Raw genomic sequence first — 22,693 nt, 5'->3', positions numbered from 1 at the left:
GCTGTGCAATCTTTTGGAGCACACAGGCGCAAACTTAGCATCTGTCTGAAGCTCCTTAACATCTTTCTCGCAGCTGCTGCAGAGGGCAGCCACATGAGTGCCAAGAAGCAACAGGACTGGTGTTGCAGATAAGCTGCTTGCACTTCTGCACGCTCTGGATCCTATTGTACTCTTGAATCTGAATTCCTCTGCAACCTTGGGACTTAAGCATGAAGAAATGCAGGCCAAGAAATCATCCACTGACCCACAATTACAGCCAGTTCCCTCCATCCCATCTCCTATGAGCCATGGCTGCTGCAGAATGCCTAGGCTTGCCATTATTCGCGGGGCACTTCCCTTGATACCTCATGATGTTAAACAAATGACCAGAAGTGGGGGAAGACACTAAATAAAGCAAAAAGTAGCATTCTGGTCAACTGCAGATTTGTCATGGGTGACACTTTGTGAAGGGACAGGGTTCACAAGCAGCCACTTTGCATGAACAGAGGTGCCCCTCCTTCCAGCCTGCCACTTCCTCTCTGCCCCACTGGCAGCCCACTGACTGGGGCTAGACTTTTAAGTGGATAGCCCGTAAACAGGTCCAGCATGTGCATGTGCACTTTTGCAACTGGGAGATGGCTATGATCAGAAGGAGCAGCAACGGCTCAGTTGGCACCTGCCTGGCTTGAGTCAAGCCTCCCAACTATGGAGCTGCACATTTAGCCTCCTGCCCTTTTCTGCTCCTGCCCTCTGGTTCTGGAAGTCTACGTGACCTCAACAAGCCTACAGCTTGACTCAGTCACCCATTCAGCCACTTGAAAGAAGAGCTGTGCTCCTAAGTTTCAACTGGTCTCTCTGCCCTGCCCTGCCCAACAGAAAGGGCAAGAGAAAGAAATCTTACAGCCGTTCAAGCTGCTGGGTATAAGCTCCGGGAAATCCGTTCATGTGAAGCTGCTTCCTTGGCTCACGCTCCCCAGACACAGCAAGAGCAGCCTACATGGAGCAGAGCCTTCAACAGGCCCCCACCTTGCCCTTGGCAACACACTCCCACTGCCAGGGCTGCCCAAAATGGGCTGTGTCCAGGATCACCCACTTGGTCACAGAACCACTAGGCCTTATTACTATTTGGAATCACTGCAGGGCGAGCCAGCTAATCTACGGTCTGGCTGTATCAATTCTGGTTGTAAGAGCAGGGCCAATGGTGGAAAATAAGCAGCTCTGCAAATCTGGAAGGCTTCTCGTGCTCCAAGTGAGAGGGGAAGAGGGTGCGCACTACAGCGCACGCAGAGGCTGCGCATCCCCACCTCCCTGCCCCACCCGATGGTGTTTTTGCATTTGGTAAAACCAGGGATTAAGAAACAGTATCTTGGAAGTCAGTATGCCGTAAAACAAGAGTCTCCAGTGACAGCAGTTTTCCAGGAAACTTCTAGCCTAAGGAAGGTGCCTGCCAATTTAACACGGCCAAACCCATGTGTGTGTAGCTTCCATAGGAGCAGGGAAACTGCCTTCTTACACATGCGTATTTTGTAACTGCTCTCCAGCAGCACTCAGGGCACGCTCTGAGCACTCCCAATGGCGCTCTGGCAAGAGGTGAAAGGCTTGCTCGATGCTGGATTACAACTGAAAGATTTCCCACTTTTGAAAGGCTTTTGCAGAGAGGGCGCCAAGGTGCAGAATCTTTACACAGTATTTTATTTATCCAACAGACTTGCTGCTCAGTCCAAAGGGGAATCCCAAATGAAACTAAAAGGCAAGGATACAGGTCAGACCAGAGGTATGTGATAAGGCATTCACAGAAAAAAAAAAAAGAGCCAAAGCACTGAAGGAAAATGTTTCTGAGTGTATGTAAAATTTCCACACAATCCTTCCAATGTTTGCCAACCCGTGGCCAAAAGAAATGAACATGGTATAAGTTGAGATGAACACTGGAAGAAAGCAGCCGCTAAGAAAATCAGAGGGCGAGAGAAAGGAAGAGGGAGGGAGGGGGAGAGAGGGGATACGGCTCGATTTTCAAAGAGGCGCTCTAGCTCAACCTGACCCAGTTATCTGCTTACAGGATGGAAGCATCGCCTCAAGTTGCCATTGTGAAGCAGGTACTATCTTCAGGGTGGAAGATGGTGCTCTGCATCCAGTCACAAATTTAGATTCACAAATGCTGGCTGAGGCCATCTAATGAAATTACAGCCACCAACTCTCCATAAACGGTACTTTTCCTGCTACTTGTTCTGCCTGCACCTCTTGCTGAATAGGGACCAGGGTAAAGTAGCAGTAGTATTTGGCATCATTTTAATTTAGGGTTGTTTTATTTAAGTTTAATGTTAATTCCATGCTGTGTTTCAGTAAGAACAATACAGATCCTGTATCTGTGGCTCCAGTCAGATATCCAGTAGTACAAATTAGCTTCAAGTTACACATACTGAACAAAAGAGGTTGAGCTAGCGAAGAGGGCAGGGAAAGGGAGAGAAAGATACTCAACACACATGCAGGCTCTTCAACGCCACCTTCGATGCTCACCTGCTTGGAGGGAAAGTAAAGAGAAGGCAAGAATGAGCAGCCACGGATTGTGAACCGTTACCAGCACCATCCCTCAGCAGTTTTGGTTTTCGTTCTGTTTTACAGCAAAACCATTATAAGAACTGTTCCAATGAAACCTGTAACTTCAAGCTGAACGCCCAATTTTAAACACTGGTATAAAATTGTTTAAACAATTATAAAAAATGAAAAATGCCACCATCTGCACGTTACAGTGCAAAATACCTTCCCTAGAATTCTAATGGCTTCCAGATGTTACCTCCAACTGACAGAAGACACACAATAATGCAGAAAAAGCCTCTATGCAGCCAGTCCGGTTAGTGTCTTAAAGAAACTGAAAGCTGGCACCAGTAAAATCCACAGACATTCACTCTTGCCTTTTAAAGAACTTTTCAACTGTGTAAAAAAAAAAAAAAAAAAAAAAAAAAAACCAACAGGGTAGGAACCTAAATTCTGGGGCCCATCACAACGTCAGGTAAGATGGCTCCCAGGGAGACTGAGGGGATTTGGGGAAGGGGTGGGGTAGAAGGGGGACAAAGACGGGGCTTTTATTGGCCTTGATGTCTCACTGGGTCTCGTCTTCCACATCCTGCAGCGCTTCTTTACTCTGTTCTTCACCTGGGAAGGAAAATCAAAAGAGTCAGGTCACGGCTGGGGGAAGCAGGTTCCCTACCTTTAAGACATCTGCTGGTGGATCCGGGAACCTCCCACCGAGCAGGGCCAGTCCACTCCGCCCCGGATATGGCAGAGACAGATGTACAGCACAGTGGTGGTGGAGATAAAGAACTATCAAGGGAGCGACCCCCGAGAAGGGGTCTTTCTGCGTATGGCTGGGTGCAACTACAGTCACCTCCCTTCCACATGAAAAAGGACTTCCACAAGGAAATCAAGTGAGGACAAAGGAAGTCCTTTGACAGTTTTCAGTGTCAAAATCTCATCAGCAATACAATGTTAGTTCATCCTGCAAGCCTACTCCACTAACAGAAGGTTCTAGTTACGTTGCAACCCCAAATACAAGCAGCTGTGGCCAAAAGTGATTCAAGATCCGTTTGACCACAGATGTTTCCATGCTTCTCATTAATTTGGAGCCACCTGATCCAACTGAAGCATGCAACAGAAATGGACTGCCCCACTGCATTCTGCCACCAGCAAGCTGCGTCTGGCTCTCCACACACAAGCACAATCCCTAAAATCAAGAGAACACACATCTAATATTGCTTGACATGCAATGGCCACAGCAGAGAAGCTCAGCTTTCACAATGCCATAGTCCTATGGACACTTCAGGGATCGTTCTTGTGCCAGTAAAAGGGATGTGTACATGTCCAACTTGCTGGTTCATGGGGGTCAAGAAAGGCTAAATTCAGAGGAAACAAGCAGGCTAGGTTGTGCCTTTACAGTTATGGGATGCACTGAAAGGCCTGAGCACCTGTGGGGGTGTACAGTCAAGCATCCCACATGAGTATCAGATGCCAGATCTGATTGTACCCTTAGACCTTCACTGGGGGCAGGAGGGAGACAAGAGCTGGTGCATAGCCCTGGCATGAGTCAGAGATGCAAGCATGATGCAAGCATGATTAGTGAGTGACAAGGAGGAAAACAGATATTCCCCAGGGTCATCATGAAGACTTACAAAGTAGAGTATTAGAAAATGAACAGGTGGAGTTCCTTTTAAGAATCTACACAATGGAAAAGGAAGGGAAAAAAAATAGGAGTTAAGAAAAGGTAACTCATGAGCTTGACTATGATGTTTATCAAAAGCGTGAGACAGGGATGAACTTCAGCCCAAATCTACTTGCTGAACATTGAAACTGCAAGGCATCAGAAGACAGGAGAGCAGAGATATATGCAACCAGATACAGGGCCCCTGCATTTCAGACACACTGTCCTCTGCCCCTGGTCCCCCCACCATAGAACCTGAAGCCGCCACCCTTTCAGTGGACAGCACTTTCTGCAAACAGGACAGTAACCAAGAAACCAAAGTCTATCTCCTCAACCTGCCCCTGTAAATAAGCATTTACCAGCCAGCAAGATATAAACTGAGGAGGCAGATTATTCCTGCAGCCATTTCCCAAAGCAACAGGTTTGTATTGGGCAGCACAAACCAAGAACAGTAATACCTAAATGATCATTATGCAGCTTTTCCAGGTAAAGAAGTCTTGGACATAAGGACTAGCCAGGATTTGCAGTCTGAATCAGGGACCAGCTGACTGGATACTGTCTGACCACTGAAGTCAGCGGATGGCAACCTACCAAATCTGGAAACAGTGGATGCAGCCACTTATGGCCCAGCAGGAGACTACATGTGCAAAACTGCAGAGGCCGTCTACATTTCTGCTGCCAAGCAACACCGTTCTCTTCAGGCAAAAGCCATTAGCATTTCCTTCCAGAAGTCTGGTGAGCACCCCCTTTCTCTGTGTTGCTTTTGATAAGCCCCCCAATCTCCTTCCCAACCTGGGTTAAGAGGAAAAGACCAACTAGCCCAGCTATCTATCCAGCCTCCTGTTACTGGAGATGCTGTAGGGAAGCCGGGCTGGCAGGTGAAGAATAAGCTCTCCAGCCTCCGCCCAGCTCTCATTTCACTAAGACTGGGGAATGAATAAAACAAAAAGTGCACTCTGCAACAGGACAAAAAGAGCACATTTTAATTTTGAAGAACTACTGGGGTGAGAGATGGGACAAACTAGAACAGCATTAGCAAGGCAATGAGTACATCCTCTGAGATAGCCAATGATGCATTTACTGGGTAGAACAGGTTGTGCTGTTCAGTAGAAAGGAAAATTCTCTGCATGTTCTCAGACACACTAGCATTAAGTTTGCACTGTTAATACTCCTACCAGGAGGACAGAAACCTCCTTTCAATGATCCATGTGCTGATAGCCTGAAGGTGAGATTGCAATGCAGTCTTAGTCCAACAGGTCTTGAAGATGATGGACCCAGAATTAAGCTGCATCAATGATGAGTAGAATATCCAGGAGATGCTACATCACCTCTGGGTTGAACCAGCTACACTGGTTGCTAGTCGCTTTCCAACCCCCATTCAAGGGGCTCATTTTCAGTGTATAAAGCCTTATATACTTGAGGCCCAAATGAACTGCAGGACCACTGTATGGCCTACTTTGAACTCTTGGATCCTCAGTGGGGTACATTTTGTGGCTTTCACCACGGACACATTTAGCATAAACAGCAAGTTATGTTTTCTCTGTGACATGGTGGGGCCCATGCTGTGGAATCAGTTTCCACTGGAGAGGGCTTAAAACCTACTTTTTTAGAGTTTCAGACATTATACTGCTTTGTTTCAAAGCTGCCAAAGTGATACATGCTTTTACATTTTTATATGCAATATACATATTCTTGTAAACCCCCTCAAGCTATTGGAATGAACATCAGATAGATAGATAAACAAATAAATACAGCAATAAACCCTGCTTATTAAAGATGAATATGGGACCCAAGAGAATATGGGGGAAATAATTTCATATTGTCAGCTTCCTATCAGATCAAAACTCATAAACCTCAACCCTGTATACATGGAATACCATCCGGTACATTTGGTGAACATTACACCTTCCAAATACCTTATCTCAAAGTCAGTTTCAATTTTCAAATTACAAAACTTGCTTATTCACCCACCAGCTTTTCTTCTCCAAAGTGTTGTGAGTCCTATGCTTGTTTATTTATAACTGTGTCCCCTGCTATTCAGTGGGACCTTCTTGGAAGTAAACATGTTTAATTCTAACCTTTGCCTCATGACAGAGATCTTGCTTATTACTTTAAATGAATACAGAGCACCAAACAAAAATCTTTCTTTGAAACAGACATAATCCTGCAGTGCAGAAACTAGATGAGTTGCATATGATCCAGGACTATATATACAGTGGTACTTAAAAGTTTGTGAACCCTTTTGAATTTTCAATATTTGTGCATGAATACGACTTAAAATGTGATCTTTTCTCCACACAAGTCCTAAAACTAGATAAAGAGAGCCCAATTAAACAAATGAGTCAAACGCATTATACTTGCTCATTTCATTGAGGAAAATGATCCAAAGCTACATATTTGTGTCTGGCAAAAGTGTGTGAACCTCTAGGACTATCAGTTCATTGGAAGGGGAAATTAGAGAAATGTTTCAATCAATGGAATGATAATCAGGAGTAAGTGTGGGAGGTCCTGCCTTATTGAAACAGAATTCTGGGTATTCACTATCAAAGTCTGATCTTCACAACACAGGTATGTGGAAGTGTGTCATGGCTTGAACAAAGGAGATTTCTGAGGACTTCTGAAAAACAGTTGTTGATGCTCAGCAGGCTGGAAAAGGTTACAAAACTATTTCCAAAGAGTAGCATTCATTCATTCATTCTTTATTACTGATTAGCCATTAGGCCGTATCAAAATATATTTCCAAAGCGTTTGGACTCCACCATCCGCTGTCAGGCAGATTGTGTACAAATGGAGGCAATTCAGCAACACTGTTATCCTCCCCAGGAGCCGCTGACCAACCAAGATCACGCCAAGAGCAAGGCATCTAATATTCCAGGAGGTCTCCAAGAACCCCAGCGTAATGTTTAAGGAACTAAACGCCTCTCTTGCATTGATGAATGCCAGTGTTCATGTGACCACCATCAGGAGAACACTGAACAACAATGGTGTGCATGCCAGAGTTGCAAGGAGAAAGCCACTATTCTCCAAAAGGACATCGCCGCCTGTCTACAGTTTGTGAAAGACCATGTGGATAAGCTAGAGGCCATTGGAAGAATATTTTTGTGGACAGATGAGACCAAAACAGAAATGTTTGGCTTGAATGAAAAGTGTTATGTTTACTGAAAGGCAAACATTGGATTCCAGCATAAGAACCTTATTCCATCTGTGAAACGTGGTGGTGGCACTATCATGATCTGGGCCTGCTTTGCTGCCTCAGGGCCAGGACAGCTTGCCATCATTTATGGAACTATGAAGTCTGAATTGTACCAATAACTTCTGTAGAAAAATGTCAGGGTATCTATCTGTGAACTGAAATTCAAGAGAGAGTGGGTCATGCAGCAAGGCAATGACCCAAAACACACAAGCCATACAACCAAAGAATGGTTAAAGCAGAAGAAAGTTAATGTTTTGGAAAGGCCAAGTCAAAGTCCTGATCTTAAACCGACAGAAATGTTGTGGAAGGACCTGAAGTGGGCACTTCATGTGAGTAAACCCACCAACATCCCCGAGTTGAAGCTGTTCTGTAAAGAGGATTGGGCTAAAATTCCTCCAAGCCAACGCGCAGGATAGATCAACAGTTATTGGAACGGTTGCAGTTCAGCTGCAGTTATTGCTGCCCAAGGAGGGTGGGGGGGGACATACACCAGTTCTTGAAAGTAAAGGTTCACACACATACAGAAATATGTAGCTTTGGATAATTTTCCTCAATGAATAAATAAAAAATATAATGTTTTGACTGATTTGTTTAACTTGGTTCTCTTTGTCTAGTTTTAGGACATGTGGAGAACAGATCATGTTTTAGGTCATATTTATGCAGAAATACTGAAAATTCAAAAGGATTCACAAACTTTTAAGCACCACTGTATACTATTCAACTGCCAAACAATGGTTTAATTATAGCAAAAATTTCAGCAATGCTTCCTTATTCAGGAGATAAATGCATTCCAAAGAGAGAAACCAGACTGGAAGGATTTAAAATCTTTTTATCTTTTAGATGCTCATATGGTGGCTGAAAATAATAATTTAGATTAATCCATTCTGTGGACATTTTCTTCTCAAGTAATAACACAGAACGGATTGCACATATAAGGTATGTTTTTGATGAGATGAAGCAAGTGCCACAGAGGGATCGATATAAAAGATACAATTCTCTGCAATAGAATGAAGTTTTGAAAATAACAGCAGAAACTAGACAAGTCTACCCTAACATTTCTGTGCAATGGCTCAAGATCCTTCCCAGACGTAAAACCTAAGACTGGCCTGTGTTCTGTAGAATGCTTTTTTGAGTTTCTTCCTATATTCCCTATCCTTTTCATAAAAAACAAAGCAGTTTGCAGAATCCACCCAAAAGCAATTTATTGGCTTCTAGATACTTGGCTAAAGTCACTGTGTGAACCTTAGTAATAACCCCGTGGATAAGGACAGCTTAAGGTGCAAGCAAGGAGAGGGGGTTGATGTGTTCAAGCCCTGATAGCTCCTATATGTACGCTGAAGGGGGTACCTCTTCCCATCTGTGAACTGCATGCCACACTATACAGCTATAAAAGGACTCTCTGGGGCTGGTTATTCTGCCAGAGAAGATGACCCCACAGAGGAAAGAATAGAGTTCTTTTATTCCACTCTCACTTCAGAAAATATCTCCCTATCCAGCCCCTAAGCATTCCTAGTTCCAAGCTGCCTAGGCTTATGCAGAGGGATATGTTCATATTCAATTATAGTTTGACCTGAGGCCACAGGGAAGGCTGGACCTAACTGGGCTACTCACCATCACCCTGCATGTCTGAAGTCCATAGTGTCAGATTATCACGTAACAACTGCATGATAAGTGTAGAATCCTTATAACTTTCTTCGCTCAGCGTATCCAGTTCTGCAATTGCGTCATCAAAAGCGGCTTTTGCCAACCTACAACCAGAGGATGACTACAGTAGCAAAGCACGTCAAAGGAGCAGCTCTAATAAAACCTCAAGCCTGGCAATAAAGATCCCCACCCGTGTCTCTTACTGCTGCAACAGCCTCCCTTTTCAGGAGCTGGCTTGATCTCCTGCCAGTGCCTACAGATGCAACCTTTTGGGGAATTCTGAAACTTTCTGTTCTTCCTCTGGTGGTATTCCAGACCAATCCAAGGACAGCCTTGGTCTGGAGTTCCCCAAAACTGTGGGATGGAGGGCTCTAATGTACGCTGCTTCCTAGTAACTCCAGCTTCTTTTATTACTCTGTGTGGCTTACTTACCTGCAGGCACGGTCAGGAGAATTAAGAATTTCATAGTAGAAAACAGAGAAGTTGAGGGCAAGTCCTAAGCGGATGGGATGTGTTGGAGGAAGTTCTGTCATTGCAATATCACTAGCAGCTTTATAAGCCACCAAGCTGTTCTCGGCAGCTTCCTTTCGGTCATTTCCTGTGGCGAACTCAGCAAGATACCTGTGGTAGTCCCCTTTCCTGGATAAGGAAGGAAAAAGCAATCGCCAGTAAGTCAAGGTCTTGAGTGTGCAAGAAGACTTACTGCTGAAGTAGATTTCAATCTCTTTGCAGTGCTGTTATTTCTAACTCATGGGATAAATGGTTGAATTTTAATATTTTAAACATAACCTCATTATTTCATTTCTATTTTATTGAGAACCATTCCCAAGTGTTATTTCTGATGGAAAGAAAAGATATAAAGAGGATAAATCCTATTTTTACTTCTTAGGAATGTTGTAAATGTTTTTACCTTAAAGGAGTACTGATCTTAATATCCTGACACTACGCTTCAGATTCCTTCAATTAAACAATACCATCTATTGGGACCGCAGAAGCACACTTTCTCTGTAGCAGTGCCTGCCCTCTGGAATGAGGTTCCCCCTGCGATTTGAACAGCCCCCGCCCTACTGGTGTTTCAAAGGTCCCTGAAGACCTGGCTTTTTGCCCAGGCCTTTGGCGAATGTGGTTGAAGCTCCCTTTTCTTCTTCTTTTTCTATCCAGGTTTGTTATCTCTGCCATTTTGTTCCTTTTTGTTTTATGTTGTTTTCTTGTTTTTAACGAAGTGTTAAGAATCTAAAGAGTCACTTGGAGTTGGGTGGCACATTAATTTAATACATTATTATTACTGTTATTGTTAACTGGCTACATTTGCATGGCACAATAACCCAGGATTCCCATGAATCATGGTTTGCCAAGAATGAAGTCAAGCTTGCACATATGATTACTGCACTCTCCCTTGATTCCCCTCCCAGCAACTAAATATTGCATTGTGATAAAAATAAATGAAGCAGAAGTGGGAGGGGAAGTAGGGCAAGTCCGTCTGTCAGTTGAAAGACCAAATTGCATTTTTTTCACGACTGACTGACATAAACTTTATATAATAAATAAACCTGCTTAAACCTGTTTGCCCAAAGTGAACATCTTAGCTCATTTCTCTCTATGTAAGCAAAAACAGAAACCAGGACTTGGGTTCAATTCATCTTGAATTGAAAAGGAAGCCCAAGCTTATACAATTTATTACATTAATGAGAAGAACCAAGCAAGCTGTACATTCATGATGACACAAGGACAGATTCCCCAAATCTTGGCTTATTCTTCTGTGCAAACCCTATCACTGAGTTAAAAGGCTTTTCTGCATAAAAAGAACCAATCCAATCACTTCTCAAAATAGGAATATTTATACTGTTCCTACTAAATACATATTTCATCTTCACCAGATGAAAATAAATCACTCAAGCGGATCCAGCAACTATCAGACTTTGCTTCAAGCCACTAATCATGATAATTTCCTATCTGTTTCCCTCTTTCTTTCTGTGAGGGTAGAGGTGGCCAAGCCAGAATAAAACAGATTTAACACTGGAAAGGGAAAAAATGACAAACTTATCCAAGGCCTAAGCTCTTCTAACTGTGTCTGCAAGAACCCTATATATTGAAATACTTTTCTAATTTTAACTAATGTGTGATCAGATTTGCAAGAGTTAGGAAAACTTAGCTCAACCGTTTCATATTCAAATACTTGATTAAAATTGATGTAAATAGCCCACCCTACTAGTTTAAGACTGCAATATTATCAAATACAGAGTACTTATATACACAACTATCTTAATTACTGCTTCCCTCCATAAAACCCTTTATAATCCACCTAATCAATATGGGGCTGTGATTAAAAAGTTCCTAAAAGCCAAGTCAGGCAGACTCATTTCAGCCTCTTTGAAGGCTAAAATAAGAGCAACACATGAAGGGCTGGAAAGATAGAGTGAACCTTAAAAGCCTTTAAAATATATTGGTGGTGGGGGGAAGAATGCATTTATGAGTTAACTGGGTTATATGGGCTGAAAAACTTAGATATGTGATACAAAAATGCAAGAACTGTTAATTATTCTTTATCCTTTGTTTCTCCCTCCTGCTTGTCTTCCTGCCTAGCCAGGTGGAAGCTCTGCCCATTTTCTTCACGCATAAACTGGCTTCCCTACCACCAGGCTGTTCCATGTCTCTATCCACGTAGAAAAAGACTAGTTTCTATCATTCAGACTTGTTTCTTATGATGGAGAGGATTTCCACAAATAAGAAGCATTGTTAAGGCACATTCCCTTTCACACACTGTGCCTGCAATCTGGTACCTACATTTTATAATAGAAAACCTTCGATTCACCAGTGTTGGCAGCTGGAATGAGGTGTTTGTCCAGTACATCCAGAATATCACAACAGATTAGTTTCAATTCAGTCTCAACCTTGGAGGAGAAAAAAGAAAGAAAGCTGATTTCAGAGATCCTATGTTTAATCAAAGCATTTAAATCTGAATTCAGCCAATAATGTATTAGCAGGAGGAAAACAACCATCCTCGCCCTCTAGTCAAATTATGACCAATACTTTCAGAAGGCAGCGTTGGAAAAGGATTTGCCCCATACGGCTGGCTGAGTTACAGCTGGTAGCTCCAGCATTATGTAGCTGACCTGAACAACCACCCCCAGCAGTACCTACAGGAGAAGTTGGGAAACTAGATTGGGATATCTATCCTTCCATTATCTTTGACCTGCTGCTGTTACACTCCATTCTTGACCCAAATGGAAAACAGGGGTGCTTCTTGACCAACTGGTTCTGTCTTAGAGCACCAAAGCCAGGGCACTGAAAAAGCAATGATTGGGTTTATTCCTGGGTACAAGTTTCACCAGATGGCTGATTGATCCCAACATGTAAAGGTGCCACAAACTCATCAGGTTTTCCCGGCTGTTCTGAAATGCATCACTCCCTTACCCCAAGCTCCTTGAGCAAAGGAGCAGAGCAGCCTGATATGAGGCAGCTCTGTAGAGAGAGATCTAGCCTGATCCTGTGAGGGATTGCCCATCACAGTACCACATCAGCCTGGGTATATTACAACCAAATAAATCCAGTTGTTGTAACTAATTTGCCTAATCTTTTTCTATTAGGAACTGAAGATATTCAAAACTTGTAAATATCTGGAAAGCCTTTGAGGAGGATGCACATCCACACTGTTCGTCAGTGCAAGCGATCAAGGCACACAGAAAACTATACGGCTCTATTGCCCTAACATAGACATCTGCTTTCCTTTCACAGAAAGAAATCTCAGATTTTGCCTCAAAATCAAGTCCAGGGAGTGCACCACCTGACTCCGAAGTCCATGAGGCCCTGGCTCTAACCCTACAAAGGCAAAGACAGACACACACACACACACTTGAATGACCTCTGCAAAGCCAAAGGAATAATAACACCCTCCTATGCAAACCAATCGCCCTAGGCTGAACAGCATCAACGTGGAAAGCTCATTATTTAGGATAATTAGAAAAGGACTTGAAAACACTGCCAATATTATTAGTGTCCAGATTAAGGTTTAAATCACACACCTTAAAAAAAATATTCAGATATATTTACAGGGTTCAACAGTTTCTCATTAGCTGAAATCACCATGTTTGGAGGCATTCTTGCTGAAAACAAGGACGGAGGACAGTCAAGGAAGCAGAGAACAACAGGTATTATGTCCCGTTGAGTTTTGAGTTTCCTGGAATCATTTATCCACCCTCTGCCCCAAAGCAAGAAGTGATAATAATAGGCCATTTTGGCTAGATCCAACAAGTGGGGTGCAATTGTTGCCTTCAGTGCCATATAACATAAATGGTCTTCAGGGTTAGGGAGCTTAAGTCCCTTTCACACATTCTGTGTCTGCAATCTGGTACCTACATTTTGTAATAGAAAATCTTTGATTCACCAGTGTTGGCTGCTGCTGGAATGAGGTGTTTGCCCAGTATGTCCAGAATATCACAATAGATTAGTTTCAATTCTAATTGACAGAGCAACATGTACAAAGAATTTGCCTATGGCATGAGAAATTATATACCTCTTCCTAAGTATCTCAAGTTTCTATTTAAGGCTACCAAAATTTCACGTTTTGAAAATCTGCATTACAACAGTGAAGACATCCCATTTCCTGAATCTATTTTAGGAATCTAGGAGTGCCCCCTTCCTCAAGGGACAAGGGTCACCTCTCCTAAGCCAACCCAATATCTGAGTGGAACTTAAATTCCATTTATAAACAAGCAAGACCTATAACATGTCACACTATGATATGCTCTTATTCCATCTCTGTCCCATCCTCAACAGCTATTCCATAGCCAGTAAACATGCTCAAGTAAACTGAACAATTCAGTTTCAGCTACACACAGAGCCACGCTCAAAGAACTGAAGTCTCTAGGAAGGAGTGTATCTTTCGGCAACTCAACACAATTTATTAGACCACTGAAAAGAAGATGCATGCTTGAGAGACAGTCAGAAGTTTCCAGACAGATTCTACAGCTCCTGTCCATAGCAATCCATTCCTATCTCCAGAAACAGAGCCAGCCCTCCCTCCCTCCCTCTGTTGGGCTAAAGTGAGAAAAGAAGAGCTGCACTGGAATGCCACAAGAACTACAAAGGCTGTGGTACACATACCCAATAGTGGATGAAAAAGGTATAAAAAGGCACCTGCAGCTTCATGCTACCCAGATGTCACTGCTATACAAACCTTGCAAAACAAAACAATTCAAGCATGATTTGGGGGAATGAGGAGATACAACAACAGCAGCACTCACCATTTGCCGATACTCCCGGATCATCTTCAATTTGTCTTCCCCACCTTTGTTCTCTTCCTTCTGCTCGATGCTACTGATTATTCTCCAGGAGGCTCTTCTGGCACCAATCACATTTTTATATGCAACAGACAGCAAGTTTCTTTCCTCGACTGTCAGCTCCACATCCATTCCAGCCACTTTCTTCATTGATTCAACCATTTCTAAAATATATACACACAATACACACACACATACATATATATATATATATACACACACACACACACACACACACACACACAGATACATACACACATGTCAGGCCTCTAGTGCCAAACACGAGAATAAACTTGTCATCCATTAAAAATGAAACCAATACTGACAGCTCAAACCCAGAAACTTATCCTACACAACACATGTAGGATACATGACACAAAGAGCAGGCCTTTCTATAGCAAATGTAAACATATGCAGCAAAACACTTTATGACATAGGCTGACTGAGTGCTAACCGAAGCCTTCTGATGCTACATTCAAGACATCAAGATCAGCAATGCTATGCTAAGTAGCCCTGAAAGCAAAGCTGCAGCAGTGGCAATTGGAGTGATGAATGACTGAGATTCCAAGTGCTGCCAGCTCCATGGATTGCTTCTACTTCAAACAAATTCTTGCAATCGCCCGCACACCCGCTCCCCTCCTCTCTGCTATAGCATGAAGAAAGGAAATTAACATACGCTACAGGAAACTATGGAGGATATGAAAGGGAGCATCCCAACACAAGGGGTGGATGTGTAATTGCTTAGCAAATAAAGTTAGGACATGCTTGGATTCACTTAAAGCCACAAGTACTTTATTTCACCTGCCCATTCCATTAGTGATGTGCCCCCTGTGATAGTGATAGCTTTGATGCTTATTCAAGAGGACCAGTCAAGATGATCACGTGCCTGTGCTTTCTAGCTATACTACGTCCCATATTCTTTTGGGGCACGAATCAAGTCAATACCTTTAAATTATCATTATTAGATTTTTATCTCCCCTTTTTCATATTTAACTCAAGGCAGTGAAAATACCTAATACATAACAACAACGCGGCCTGGAGGAGACCTGGCTTGGCAGTAGGACATGTGAAAGTGATCTGGGTGTCCTTATCCACCACAAGTTAAATATCAGCCAGCAATGCGATGCTTTCTTGGGATGCATAAACTAAAGCAGACTCCGGATTATGGGAAGTAACTGTTCCCCTCTACTCTGCCCTGGACGGACCCTATCTGGGGTCCTGGATCCAGCTCTAGGAACCATAGTTCAAAAAGGATACAGAGTGAGTTTGGAGAATGGCAGCCAAGATAGTGAATGGCCGGAAGATCAAGGCCCATGAGGAACAGTTAAAAAATCTGTTTAAGAAACAGTTGAAAAGTTCTTCTTCTACAGAAGAGACAACTGAGGGGGAGACACAATAGCAGTTGTGACTCCACACAGAAGAAGTGAAGTGATTCTTTATTGCCTCAGAGGACAGGACCAGAACCAATGGGTCAGGCTGGATGTCAGGAGGAACTTCTGGACTGTATGAGCTGTCAGCCAGGGGAACAGGCTGCCACATGAAGTGGCAAGTACTCCTTCAGTGGATGTCTTCAGAGGCTGACTGGTCATCTGCCAATGATGCTTTAGTGGATCTTGTGCTGAGCAAGGGGCTGGACTCGATGCCTTTAAGGTCTTTTACAACTCCAGGACTATGATCTTCTCTTATATGCACCTGCCTGGATCCCTAAATAATTTCAGGCATCTCTGCCAAAATGTTGATACTTTCCACCGTGACACGCCATTTATGGTATGCCCTCTTCTAGGAACCTAACCCAGCACTGAATGTTTCAGCATCAGGCAAAGCTATTTCACATCTCCCATGTACTGCAGAATTTAAGAAGATAACGCCTTCTGGTGTCTACAGGGCCACTTTAACATTTGAGTGAGCAATGATGCAAAGTACACAGGCTCAGGGTTGTGAGCAGAATCCTGATTTTCCATTGAAATATGTTTTTTCAAAATACTTAATTAAGCCTATTTTAGAGCTTAAATGACAATTTGTCAATATTTTTAGATGGGAAGCACATGCAAACTACAGCAACGCTATTTAGGGGTTCCATAATCCATAAAGGATTCTGACCCATTCCTGGTTAAGGTCCAACATATTGGAATGACTATTCTTAATTTCATACTGCATTCCTGTGCTTATGATTAGTATTGCTGATTTTATTACATTATTCTTTTTTAGGTTCATGCCCAAAGAGTGTTCGCTATTGGATGGACTAGAGATACCCTTAAAGTATTTGAGGTGAGTGGCCAGTAGCACAAGGATCTGAGGTACAGGAGTTACACTGATCTTTTGCTTGTTTCCACGTCCCATGTGAAGTGGTGGTGATTCCCAAAATGAGTGTTATTCCCATACGAACCTATATCCTCCCAGGCAGGTTGCTGGCCTGCTCACTGACCGACTTTTGCTGACATACACTCTTAACAAAAATAAGCAACAGGAATTTGGTCTGTCAAACTGGTCGGTCTCCTGTTCTTGCTTTCTGTACAAGGTTGTTAGGCTTTTTCCTGCTTTCTCAGATCTGATCTGCTAGGCAGAGAAACCCCCAGCCAGATACGTGCCGGGGGACAGCAACGAAAGTCTGAGAAGGGTCAGCACACTACTGATTCTGCATGGTTTGTCTATTTTGAGAAAGAGAAACACGTTACGAGACGTGGTGCAGGAGCATCGTGAGGGAGACTGAAAGGAAGGGGCCAGAGGAAAGCAGCGAAGAGGGGCAGGAGAACGCAGGCGGCGACCAGCCAAGGTGCCCAGGTCTGCCTCGGGCACAGCCTGGGGCCAGCCCCAGCAATTCGGGCTCCTTGACCTACCCCGAGCGTCCGGGCTCGGGCCCTCGGCCCACAATCCAGGGCATCCGCCCCGAGCCCCGGCGCCGCTCCGTCTTCGCGCTGCGATCCGCCCCGAGAAAAAGGCCGCGCCCCAGCCTCGGGATCCCCTCACCCCCCGCGGCTTCGGGGGCGCCGGCGGTCCGGACCCCCCGCCGAGGGGACCTAACGGCCCCAGCGGCGGGCAGGCCCTGCGGCTCGGGAGGGGAGGGGGCGCCTCCTCCCCCCCCGCCCTCGAGCCTGGGAGCCTGGTCCCCCGGGCGCCGCCGCGGCTTCCTCCTCCTCCCCCCCACGCCGCCTGAGCGCGCGGCCGCCATTTTGTCTGCGCCCCCCGCCCGGCGCTCCCGCCCTGCTGCCTCCTCCCTCACCGCCCGCGCCGCCATTTTGTCGCCGCTGCCCCGCTGCCCGGCTCCGGTCCGACGCTGGCCGCCTCGGCTCGCCCCAGCCCGGCGCCCGCAGCCTCCCCTCCACCTCGCGCCCTCCCCTCCCTTCCCCGCCCCTCCTTCTCTCCCCCTCTCCCGCCGACGCCGCCCCGCGCACCATCGTAGCGCTCGGCCTGCTCGGCCAGCTTAGCCTGGTAGACGAGGTCCTCCCGGTCGTCCATGTCCGTGGGGCGAGGGCGAGGGCGGCGGCGCGGGGCGGATGGAGACCGATGGTCCGGCGGCGGGGGGGCTCAGCCACGATCAGCTCTCACTGCTCTCCGGGCAAAGATGGCGGCAGCACCTCCTCCCGCTACATCCGGGCAGTGCGGGCGCCGCGCGCATGCGCCACCCCGCCTCTCCTCCCTCCCTAGCAACGGCTGGCCCTTGCCAACCGTCGACCGGACGCGGGAGCCGCGCTGGGCTACCGTAGGCAGGAGGCGGGGGATCCCTCCTTCCCGGTGAGGCTCGGGGGGGGGGCGGCCGGCGCTCTGCACGCGCTCAGAGTCCGCGCGCGAGGGGAGGGCGAGGAGCGGAGGGAGCCTGGGCCAGGCCTGTGCTTCTGGCGGCTGCGAATCGGTGCCGTTGACGCTCGGGCCTCGCGGGAGCAGCTGCGGCGCGGCGCCGCCTCGCCCGCCATGGGGGCTGCGGCCGCCCAGCGGAAGGCAGCGGCAGCGCTGCCCGGCTCGCCTTGCCGGAGAGCGGGGCCGGAGGGAAAGGGGTTTTCTCCGAGCGGACGGAGCCTGGTCTCGGCGCCAGGAGAGCGCTGGGTCGGGACAGCGGTGCCCGGCGCCGGCCCGGGGAACTTGGCCCCTCTCGGGCCGGGTCCTCTCCGCGTGCCGCGTTTCAGCCGCCGCCCAGCCCACCTCTCCCCCGAAGAGTCGGCCGCTCCCCGGCTTGGCTCGTTCGCCAGCTCGACGCCGTCGCCAGCCCACGTTTTCCCCTGCTAGGAGCAAGGGCCTCGGAGACGTTTGCGAGGCCCGTGCGCCTCCCGCGTTCCCCGATCTCTGTGAACGAAGGAGGCCGGGTTAATCTGTCGCGATTCGTTTTTAGTCCCGTTAGTTGGAGCAGGCCTAGCCAGATGCTCGTAAATGCGCAGCTTGACGGTCTTTCCAAGGACTTTGGCCAGCGCAGGCCTTAAGCTGACAGATCTTTGATTATCCGGGTCTTCCTCCCCACCCTTGGAAGGCGCTTGCTCTTCTCCAGGGTTCTGGGGCCTCTTCCGTCCTCCGGGGGTCCTCAGAGACTACAGAGATCGTTTCTGCACTCATCTTCACTACAGGTAGTTCTCACTTAATGACGGCAGTTGGGACCAGAATTTCTGTTGCTAAGTGACAGGGTCTTGCAACAGAAATTCCAGCGTTTCCGGTTGCTGTTGTTAAGCAAATCCTGCGCTGTCGTTAAGCGAGGACTTGACGTGGTCACCATTTGCAGCCTCCTGCCAGCTTCCCCACTGACTTCGTTTGCAGGAGGCCAGCAAAGAAGGTCTCAAATGGCTATCGCATGACCACAAGATGCTGTGGGTTCTGTGGGATTGAGGGTGAGCCAAAACATCACTGTTTTGATGGTTGGGGAGAGATATGGGGGACGGGGCAGGCCATTCTTGGGGTATACGCTTCTGGTATGTTGTTCCAATGGCGTGTTCCAGCCCTCCAGTCTCAACTCTAAGTCCTGCCTAGCAGAACTTCGATTATCCGGGTTTTTGATGGCTGCTGCTAATGAACGCCTGGTTCGTCTATAATAAGGCTGACCTCATCCATGAGTTTAGCATGGATGAGAGGGCCAACCTAGTGGGTATTATCAAAACCTGACTGGGCTTTGAGGCCTGTTCCCCTCTCAGAGATGTGCCCAGCTGAGTTTCGGGTGTGGCATCAGCTTCAACCCTTGGGCAGGGGTGGAGGTGTGACAATTGTGTGACAAAATAGTTGGGTGGCTTCCAGAGGCACTGCTCCTCAGATTGCCTGATGTAAGTCCTTGTTTGTTAGGTTGGGCTCCATGGTTCAGTTGGGTTGCTATTGTACCAGCCTCCTTGCCTGAACTCCTTGATTCCGTGGCCAGGTTGGTGGAATTCTCCAGGCTGATGGTCAGACCCAGGTATGGGTCTGAGATGGCTTTGATCACACTTCTAGATTACCTCTGGCAGGAGCAGGATGGGGTTGGTGTGTTTGTCATTGCTCTTCTTCACCTCTCAGTGGCCTTTGGTACCATCGATCATGGTATCCTTCTGGACTGGCTCTGGGGTTTCATGGCAGTATCCTGAGCAGGTTTTCCTCCTTCCTCTGGGGTTGGTTTCAGTAGTGTTGATGAGGGAGAGAGGTCCACCCCCCAAGCCCCTGTTTTGCGGGCAGTCCAGGACCTGGAACTTTCTACTCTGTTTAACATGTACATGAAACACCTGGGTGAGGTCATCCAGTGGTTTGGGGTGAGGTATCATGAGTATGCTGATGATACTCAGCTTTATAGCTCCACCCTGGGCTGCCTGAGGGATGCTGTGGAGGTCCTGTCTTGGTGTCTGGAGGCTGTGAGGATCTGAATGAGGAACACCTGGCTTCAGCTCAACCCCAGCAAGGCCGAGTGGCTTTGGGTTTTGTGAATCCCATGTTGTGGGGACTTTCCATCTCTTGTTCTGGATGGGGTTGCACTACCCCAGATAGAACCTATGCACAGTTTGGGGGTCCTCCTGGACTCACCGCTCCTGCTTGAAGAGCAGGTGGCAGTCGTGGCTAAGAGCACCTCTGCACAGCTGTTTTATGCACCAATTATGCCTGTTCCTGGAATGGAAAGCCCTGCTGATGGTCACCTCATGCCCTGATCACCTCCAAAGGGCATCTGGAAGTTTCAGCTGGCGCAGAATTCAGTGGCGCAAGCAGTTATGGATGCCTTTAGCTCAGTGCATGTAACACCTCTGCTCTGTGAGCCGCACTGGTTGCCAATATGCTTCCAGCTTCAATTTGGGGTGCTGGTAGTGACCTGTAAAGCTCTTCATGGCTTGGGATTGGGATACTTGTGGGACTGTCTCTCCCCAGTTGTATCTACCTGTCCTATGAGATCCAGCAGGAGAGGCATGCTCCGGGTCCCAGTCATGGGGGGGGGGGCGTCATCTGGTGAGTCCTTGGAGGAGAGCCTTTTCTGTTCTGGTGCCCATCCTCTGGAGCATAATTCCCCCAGAGATTAGACTTGCCCTGACCCTACTGGTTTTTCATAAGGCCTCGGTTCTGTTACCAAGCCTGGAGCCCCAGCAATGCGGTTGAGCCCATATCATGGTTATGTTGCTTTTGCTTAGTTTTATCTCGGCTGCTATATTTGCTATTTATTATTTTGTTATGATGTTTTTATTCTCTATTGGCCGCCCAGAGTCTTATGTTTGGGAAAGGTGGCCATATGAATGGAATGAATGAAGGAATGAAGGAAGGAATCCTTGTTGGTTTCTCCCGTGGGTTCTTGCATTTTGTGAGGATTGTGGTTGCACTTTCAGTTTCTCATTTTGTTGGATTTCTAATCCTTCCTAGACACTTTTTCCTTAACGATTTGAAACTGTTGCATCCTATCTACCTTCCCTTGGAGTTCATAAAAATCTGCTCTTCTGAAATTCCATATGCAGTTCTGACTCTTCTCAGTTCCTTCTCCAGATATCACAAATTCCAGGGTAACATGATCACTTTTCCCAAAGGTGCCAGCTATATTCACTTCTTCAATCAGTTTCTTCTTGTTGGCAAGAGTTAGATCATAAGTTCCCGAGTGTTCCTTGTTGCCGTTCTTGAATTTATTTCAGTTTCTCTGAATCTTTCATAAAATCATGGTGCTCAAAAATAGATATAATGCTTGAGCAACGCAAGGTATAGTGGGAAACGCTATTTGCCTTTTTAGCATCCATGTCAAATTGCTCTCTCATTTTCAGGTTGCATCAACTACAATTTCACAGGCACAGACATTTCTTTTCAAGTCTGGTGAAAAACATTTCAAAGTTAACATGCCCGTGTTCTATTATTTTCAGAGCAATTCAGTTATACTTACATATTTAATTAATAATAACTCCTCCTCAAAGTGCAATGCCCCTCCTTTAATTAAAGAACATACCATCCTGCAGTTACTTCGGGAACAAGATATAGCCTTGTGGAATAATGGATGGGGGACTTTTAAATTTATGTCTCTATGTGGGATACTTGAGATGTAAATAGCTGTGGTTTATGGAGAGGGGGTATCTTTGAGAAGCAGCCAAAGTCCATCCAAATGTTTTTTGGGGGTAGGTGAATGGAAATTCTGAAGAGGGAAAAGGCAGATACTAAACAGCATTACCTAGAAGTGCATAGATGAAAGAAATGAAACAATACTTTTATCCTGTTCCGTTTTAGAGAGCAAGGGGACAATTTTGCCAAACAGCAGGGTGGCAAATTGATAGACCTTTAGAACTGTTTTATGCTTCATTTCCATAAAATCATTTTTTCATGAGATGGGTGGCCTTATAAATATGACGAATGAAGGAAGAGTGAGCGAGCGAGCTTTGGCGTAGTAGCCAAAGGAGCCAATTGCATGAGCTGGCTGCTGCAATCAGTTGGCACAGAACATTGCTGATGGTCACTCAGATTTGCTTGGATCTGGACAGGGTCTGGAGTGGTGACTGATACGTCTTGTCAGGTGATCTGGGATTCTTTGTGGCCTAGTCTCAGAGGAAGTGGACAGAACTGTAGGATGTCCAGTTCCTGTTTGTCCACTGGGGTACTCAGGCGGCTCCAGCAGTGACTCTGAATGGGGACGCATTCCTCCTCCAGGAGCAGTTCTGTGAGTTATGGGCCCTCCTGGACTCATGGCTCCTGCTGAGTCAGTAGGTTGAAGCTGTGGCCTGGAGGTCCTTTGCCCAGTTTTGGCTGGTACACCAGTCACTGCACGATCTCGGAAGAGAGGATCTGGTTGCTCTGACTCATGCCCTTGTCACCATTCAGACTATGCAACATGCTTCACGTGGGGCTGCCTTTAAAGATTACTTGGGAACAGGCCCCACATTGACTCCCTATAGGCATTTGGGGGCAATTTAAACTGTAAAGCCTTGACACCAAGTTACTTGCAGGACTACATTCACTAGCTACAATTGGCCCAACTTATTTGATTTTGCTGAGAAAAGCAGCTGGTGGAGCCCC

At 46.3% G+C, this 22,693-nt stretch overlaps 1 protein-coding gene across 2 annotated transcripts; it reads right to left on the bottom strand.

The window, feature by feature from the left end:
- Positions 1 to 1,650: 1,650 nt before the first annotated feature.
- On the bottom strand, positions 1,651 to 17,887 carry YWHAE (tyrosine 3-monooxygenase/tryptophan 5-monooxygenase activation protein epsilon). 2 transcript variants are annotated; one of them, XM_088138627.1, is made up of 7 exons: positions 17,680 to 17,887; positions 14,252 to 14,451; positions 11,793 to 11,899; positions 9,441 to 9,647; positions 8,976 to 9,112; positions 4,143 to 4,188; positions 1,651 to 3,129 (listed from the first exon to the last, which is right to left on the bottom strand). In XM_088138627.1, the coding sequence occupies exons 1-6, from the start codon at positions 17,741 to 17,743 to the stop codon at positions 4,181 to 4,183; spliced, it is 723 nt and encodes a 240-aa protein (XP_087994753.1). In that variant the 5' UTR covers positions 17,744 to 17,887; the 3' UTR covers positions 1,651 to 3,129; positions 4,143 to 4,180. The 2 variants fall into 2 exon arrangements, with proteins under 2 accessions (XP_087994753.1, XP_087994752.1); XM_088138626.1 differs by lacking the exon at positions 4,143 to 4,188 and having other exon boundaries at positions 17,680 to 17,886.
- Positions 17,888 to 22,693: the final 4,806 nt, after the last annotated feature.

The sequence above is a fragment of the Python bivittatus genome, unplaced genomic scaffold (assembly GCF_059951505.1).
Source record: "Python bivittatus isolate LINGU-HERP-01145 unplaced genomic scaffold, Pbiv_v1 ctg000240_np1212, whole genome shotgun sequence".
NCBI classification, from domain to species: domain Eukaryota; kingdom Metazoa; phylum Chordata; class Lepidosauria; order Squamata; family Pythonidae; genus Python; species Python bivittatus.
This window is presented reverse-complemented; position numbering and strand designations above follow the sequence as displayed.